At 41.5% G+C, this 7,360-nt stretch overlaps 1 protein-coding gene across 1 annotated transcript; it reads left to right on the forward strand.

Annotated features, from left to right (window-relative positions):
- The first annotated feature begins 2,079 nt into the window (after positions 1-2,079).
- On the forward strand, positions 2,080-3,643 carry LOC134988857 (olfactory receptor 52E2-like). Its single transcript, XM_063950578.1, has 2 exons — positions 2,080-2,976; positions 3,620-3,643. The coding sequence occupies exons 1-2, from the start codon at positions 2,080-2,082 to the stop codon at positions 3,641-3,643; spliced, it is 921 nt and encodes a 306-aa protein (XP_063806648.1).
- Positions 3,644-7,360: the final 3,717 nt, after the last annotated feature.

The following is a 7,360-nucleotide window of genomic DNA, read 5'->3' on the forward strand; positions in this document are numbered from 1 at the left end:
GTGGAGAAGATGATGTTCATTAAAATGAATTATAATCAATTCCTCCATGGAGACATTCACCAGCAGCAATTGCCTCCAGAAAGTACACGGGGACCTGAGATGGTGGATTCCAGTGGGGACGAATTAATAATCTGTGAGGAGGGGGATGTACACAGTGAAAGGGGTGATGAATCGGACGATGATGATGAGGTGGACATCTTGCCTCTGTAGAGCCAGTTTGTGCAAGGAGAGATTGATCGTGTGACAGACCCTGTCGCTGAAATGATGGGTTCGTTAAGGTGTGCATGTCCTGTTTTTACAACATAAGGGTGGGTGGGAGGGCCCAAGGACAATTCCATCTTGCACCTCTTTTTTCTTTCATTTTTCTTTGCGTCATGTGCTGTTTGGGGAGTATTTTTTGGAAGGGCCATCCTGCGTGACACTGCAGTGCCACTCCTAGATGGGCCAGGTGTTTGTGTCGGCCACTAGGGTCGCTAAGCTTAGTCGTCACACAGCTACCTCATTGCGCCTCTTTTTTTCTTTGCATCATGTGCTGTTTGGGGAGTATTTTTTGGAAGGGCCATCCTGCGTGACACTGCAGTGCCACTCCTAGATGGGCCAGGTGTTTGTGTCGGCCACTAGGGTCGCTAAGCTTAGTCGTCACACAGCTACCTCATTGCGCCTCTTTTTTTCTTTGCGTCATGTGCTGTTTTGGGAGTATTTTTTGGAAGGGCCATCCTGCGTGACACTGCAGTGCCACTCCTAGATGGGCCAGGTGTTTGTGTCGGCCACTTGGGTCGCTTAGCTTAGTCACACAACGACTTTGGTGCAGCTCTTTTTTTCTTTGCATCATGTGCTGTTTGTGGACTATTTTTTTAAGTGCCATCCTGCCTGACACTGCAGTGCCACTCCTAGATGGGCCAGGTGTTTGTGTCGGCCACTTGTGTCGCTTAGCTTAGTCACACAGCGACCTTGGTGCGCCTCTTTTTTTCTTTGCATCATGTGCTGTTTGGGGACTATTTTTTTGAAGTGCCATCCTGCCTGACACTGCAGTGCCACTCCTAGATGGGCCAGGTGTTTGTGTCGGCCACTTGTGTCGCTTAGCTTAGCCATCCAGCGACCTCGGTGCAAATTTTAGGACTAAAAATAATATTGTGAGGTGTTCAGAATAGACTGAAAATGAGTGGAAATTATGGTTATTGAGGTTAATAATACTATGGGATCAAAATGACCCCCAAATTCTATGATTTAAGCTGTTTTTTAGGGTTTTTTGAAAAAAACACCCGAATCCAAAACACACCCGAATCCGACAAAAAAAATTTGGTGAGGTTTTGCCAAAACGCGTTCGAACCCAAAACACGGCCACGGAACCGAACCCAAAACCAAAACACAAAACCCGAAAAATTTCAGGTGCACATCACTACAGTGTCACATATACCAAGGGTTTTAACAAGCTTCAGGAGAGAGGCATTTTTCAAAGGAAGAGAAGTATTAGGACATGAGAATATGCGGTGACACTGGAGGGGGGAGGGGGGGTTCACGGGAAATGTGAGGAAGCATCACTTCACAGAAAGGGTTGTGGACAAGTCTAATAACCACCCGTGCCAGGTGGTAGATGTTAAGGCAGTAGAACAATGTAAACATGCATGAGAAAGACATACCGTAAGGATATCCTTACAAAGAAATAAGAATCAAATAGGGTTTAAGGTAACAATATGGTTAAGAAAGGGTCAGACTAGATGGGCCAAGTGGTTCTTATCTGCCATCACATTCTGTGTTTCTATAAGGTGATTAAAAAAGTGTGATAATTAAATAATTAGTGAAAGACAAAAAAGTAAAAGAGAAAGAAAGTCAGAGAGAACAATCTGAGGGGTTTATATGATAAAGTCCAATAATTTCTATGATGTCTTTTTCAGATGTTTTTTGTGTGACCTACTGTAGCCCTGAATCTCACCTGACCGGAGAAGACAATGGCTTCATCAGTGATGGTTCCTTACTCCTGTTTACAATAATAATTGGAGCCACACTCAGATATTTGGAGGCTCTCTCATGTTAGGATAATTATATCTAACATAATGTATTAATGATCCAAAAATAAGGATGGGCAGTATGAGTAGCTCTAACATTAGTGACTCCACTTTCATCCTGGTTGGAATTCCGGGACTGGAACGGCTACATGGGTGGATTGCTTTGCCCATTTTTTCCATATATGTGATCACTGTCCTGGCTAATGTTAGTGTCCTGCTCATCATAAAGACAGAGAAAAGTCTCCACCAGCCCATGTACCTCTTTCTCTCATTGGTTTTGTTGACAGACCTTGTCTCGTGCAATGCTGTCCTACCTAAGATGGTGCTTATCTTCTGGTTCAATCAACGGGAGATCTCTTTTGAGGGTTGCTTGGTCCAGATGTATTTCGTACATTCCTTTACCGTCATGGGATCCGCTGTGCTCGTGGCCATGGCCTATGACCGTTATGTGGCGATATGCCACCCACTTAGATATTGCACCATCTTAACAAGTCCACTTATCACTAAATTTGGATTTTTGGGGGCCATGAGAGGAACACTCCTATTGCTTCCTCTGCCATTTCTTGTGAAGAGGCTGCCATTTTGTGGGAATCACATAATTGAACAAACATATTGTGAACACATGGCTGTGGCCAAGCTTTCCTGTGCAGACATCAGAATTAATGTTGTGTATGGATTACTAGTTGCTCTACTGGTAATGGGAGTAGATACTGCATCCATCGCAGTGTCCTATTTCATCATTGTGAGGACTGTTCTGAGACTTCCAACCCAAGAGGCCAGACGCAAAGTATGGAGCACCTGTATTAGTCATTTCTGTGTCATTCTAGTGGCCTATGTCCCAGCTCTCTTCTCTTTTGTGTCTCAGAGGTTTGGCGAACACACAGCTTCTTCAACCCAAATTCTTCTGTCGAACCTGTACCTGGTCTTTACGCCCATGTTAAATCCAATAATATATGGCATAAGGACAAAAGAAATTCAGAGACATCTGATTACTTTTTTTTTTCATCCCCAAAGGGCTGACACCCTGTAGATCAAGATAACCTAGTATGTAGCATTGTTGTGCATGTAAGGCCTTGTATTGTTAAACTGAAAAAACATATTTGGCATAATTGAAGTGTTCAGAAACATACTGGACAAAATAATATGGCATGCTCACATTAGACGTTAATATGGAGTTACATGACCACTTGCTTTAGAGTAGAGATGTGCACTGGCTCAAATATCGGGTTTAGGTTCTTCTTTTGGAATTGTATCTTCTTCATGTTTTGAATCTGTATTTGTTTTGCCTCTATCTCCCTTGCGAGTTTTGGATCTGTATTTAAAAAAAAAATCATATAAACAGCTATAATCACATAATTTGGGTCTGTTTTGTTCCTACAGTATTATTAACATCAATAACATTCATTTCCACTAATTTCAAGTCTATTTTGACCACCTCACAGCTCACAATATTGTTTTCATCCAGTTTAGGCCAAATAGTTACACCAAGGTCGCTGGATGACTAAGCTAAGCGTCAGCAGCGGGTGGCACAAACATGTGGCACTTATACTTCCAACATGGCTCATCTAGGAAACAGAATGACACTACAGTGGCAGACAGGGCGGCAGTTTACTCAACTGTATAAATGTTTGTCGTAACAGCAAGGCTCCGAACAGCACATAAGAAAAGAGGTGCAAGATGGAATTGGCCTTGGGCCTCCCTTGTGTTGTATTTATTAAACAGTTTAACAAACCCATCATTTCAGCAACAGGGACTGTCACTTATGGCTGAAATGATTAGTTGGTTTGGGCTCCCACAAAACAGTTTTTTAGATAGACTACCTCCGTTCAGTAAGGAGGATGTTGATAATGAGGGTGTTAGTTACATTAAAAACTTGCAAAATTAATTTCATGTCTTCGCCGCAAATGACGTAACATGGAGGAGGTGCCTATATGGCTAACGTTCCTACCTCTACTAACTTTGGCTTCACAAATGGAGCAGATGCTTTCACAAACATTGTCAGGGTTGGGGTAAAAATCCCACACCCAAGAGGTGGCTTTTTTGGTCTTCTGCCCAGGCATCGCAATGGCTTTCTTTTTATCATGGTCAACAACTGCAGCCACTGGTGGCTGACTTACACAAACAACATCATCAACGTCCTCAATGTTAGATAGTAGTAGTACACACATATCTCTCTCATTCTGTTCCACTTCCACACATGAATCCTCATCTTTACTTGTACTGCTCCTCACATGTGCAGATGGTGCAGAAATGGTGGAAGGAGGTGAACGAGGCTTCTCTATGAGGACAGTGTGAGAAATGTCAGACTCACACATAGGTAACGTGGACACCCCTAAACCTTCCTCAAGAATGTCTGATGGTTCTGATTCTGAATGCACTCTGTATGTCTTACTGTCTCTGCATCTAAATTTTCTTTTGATTTTTTTATTTACCACTCTAAAATTAAATGATTTTACATACCCTGACTTAAGCCCTTTATGTCTCTGGCACAAATATATATTTTTTGTGCTATACCCTAGTGTACTATAATATTATTTTTCAGTGACACTGCCGGTCAGACCGCAGTGTATCATACACATATTGTGACACTGTAGGTGGTCCGCCCCAGGCATGATTTGTTGTACATAAAGGGGTGCTGTGTCAGACAAGGGTCTGCTGTATTTATCCAGGGGTACTCTGTCAAACCAGTGTAATAAAAAAAAAATAGAGCCCAAAATCAATTGGGGGAGCCTTGAGTGCCGCCGACCGCTGGATTATGTTTATGGGAACAACTTTGCTAGTTGATTCTATTGGAGGGCACCAGCTGTATCACTATTAACTTAATGTATGGAGTGCTGCTGACTGCTATTACACACACACACACACACATACACACACACACACACACACACACACACACACACACACACACACATATATTGAGAAGTTCAGATTATTTCTAATAAATATTTAAAATGCCAGTGTTAATATATGCTGCGGACTCACGGCGCATCTTATTACCCTATGCGATAAAAGTGCGCTGTACGCTGCAAACACTACATCCCTTAAGAGAAAACAAGCAATCGCACACAGTGGCTGAGGTCCAACGCTCAGTGATGTATATATTTGATATTAAAAGGGTATGCATACAATATAACACATGTACAGTATATATATGGTTACAGTGTTACAATTACACTAGAAGCAGATAGTTACAAAAGAATCCATTACAGCTAGCATACATACATTACCCTTTCCCTCAATGCACACTCTGCTCCATCTCTCCCTCTCAGCAAACAACAGCAACTAAACAACAGCAAACAGAACTTCTTGGGTTAGGGGAATCACCTATATACTGTGTATTGGGGGAGAAGTACATGTCTGAGACTGTGTCTTCTGTTATTGGTCCAGGAGTGGGAGATATCTCATTCATGATGTGTCATTGGTCAGTTCATGTGCAAGCAACGTTCAGACTTGAAGATGACATCATAGGGGTTTTAGCCACTGGTTTCTTTCTGCACACATGCTGTCTTTAGGAAGTTCTTTGTACTAATAAGAGTGACTTTAGATTTCATACACTTAATCATAACTAATCGTTGCAATGTGCTACAATCTAACCACAGCTATCAAACCAACACACTCATTGCCCTGATCATTGTGACACCAAGCATGACATGTTTATCTTGTTCCGTTCCAATAATACATATATATATATATATATATATATATATATATATGATGTTATACTCTATTATATAAATACATTATAATGTCTGGTGCTTGACATGTTTAATTTATGTGTGGGATGAAATATGTGTTGAATATATCTTTGTGGCTTGTCTGTGTGAATGCGTATGCTACCATATATAGCTGTGCACGCTGCGTGAATGCAAACGCACAGAGACCCATCTGTTTGGAGTTTGTATTTGCTGTGTATGTAATATTTTTGACTTCGACGGTCCACCCTTTGACAGTAGACAATAACTGTCATAACTGTCACACTAAACATAATTGCAAAAAAAATTTCAAACACATAATCCGTGACCTAGACACACGTATGTATTCATTTTGCAAATCAGACATTGACTATATTTGGGGAAGACAGGGAGGAGGACGGGAAATCCTCTATATGCACTCAGCGGTCACTGGACCACTGGTTGGGTGTGGGACAACATTCAACCTATAGAGTATGCTGGGACAGTGCTATGGCCTATGACGTCTGATTTGAACGAACGTTGCACACATACATGCACCTACATCTTTGTACACTGATGTTCGGATTCGATAGAGGTTTTGCTGGGTAGAGGGAGAAAACACAAACAAATCGTGAAAGAGATATATAAAATTTTCATGGTGTATATTCCTATCACTCCCTGAACATTGTTTCCATTTCTGGATCATATGCTAGGTCTGTTTTATCATTGAACAAGAGTTATTATTTCAGGTAGTGTCCTTCCTAGATAACATAAACCTTTGGAGTTCAGGGAGAGCCATTCATAAACCTTTCTTCCACATATATTAATGAGCTCTTTATCTGCTATGTGTGAATAGCTATTGTCTGATTGTTCGTGATTACCTCCCAATTTCTTGATTTCCTGAAATTGGTGAGATTTAAACATACCAGGGATTTATCTATGGTACTGGTGGATCTTAAGACTAGGGTGTCTAGTTATATTATAGTCCACCGGTGTCCGCCCCCTTTTCCGTGTAATTCAAGTACCTCAGCTAACTCTAAAGAATATGGGACTAATGCTACATTATTTTGTCTTAGAGGTACCTGTGAGCACATCCAACATTCCGTTTGGTTTAAGACCTTACCCACTAGTGAGTGGTAATCACTCAAGGGATGTCTGTCAAATACTGCCTTATTGCTAGACTGACATATCTGGATGCACTCATCTTCAATTATAGGGTCACAATAACTACAAAAATACAGTATTCCTCAGACAATAGCCTATCACGTTACCTCCGAACTCCGTAACTACTAGACCTTTGATTTTCTCTGGCTTTAACAAAGTGATAGGCTGATCCTGGGATCCTATAAAGACATCACTCCTTTCTCCAGAACCAGTTCCAGTCCCACACTCGACTCCTCATGAAAACCTCACAAAAATAGAATGTCAATGACTGGTCTTTCTGTAATCCTTTAGTACGCTCAGGTAGTGTTCAACAGTCAAAAATTAAGTGCTTATTATGTATATGTGCCGCTCATACCTGTCAAAGAAATAATTTTTGTTATTAAAAATGTTTACTGCCCCTTTTTGAGGTTGTTTGTTGAAGGTTTCCTCCTGCTGGCTGGCGGTGTGCAAGCAAGCCATCCCTTTGTCAAGGATGAGGGAGTGTCAATTCCCTCATCCTTGACAAAGGGCCCCAAA

This window comes from Pseudophryne corroboree, chromosome 2 (genome assembly GCF_028390025.1).
Source record: "Pseudophryne corroboree isolate aPseCor3 chromosome 2, aPseCor3.hap2, whole genome shotgun sequence".
Taxonomy (NCBI): domain Eukaryota; kingdom Metazoa; phylum Chordata; class Amphibia; order Anura; family Myobatrachidae; genus Pseudophryne; species Pseudophryne corroboree.

Coding starts and splice junctions, on each gene's coding strand:
- LOC134988857 (XM_063950578.1), top strand. CDS start 2,080: ATGGGCAGTATGAGTAGCTCTAACATTAGTGACTCCACTTTCATCCTG. Junction 2,977..3,619: donor TATATGGCATAAGGACAAAA/GAAATTCAGAGA, acceptor CGGCAGTTTACT/CAACTGTATAAATGTTTGTC.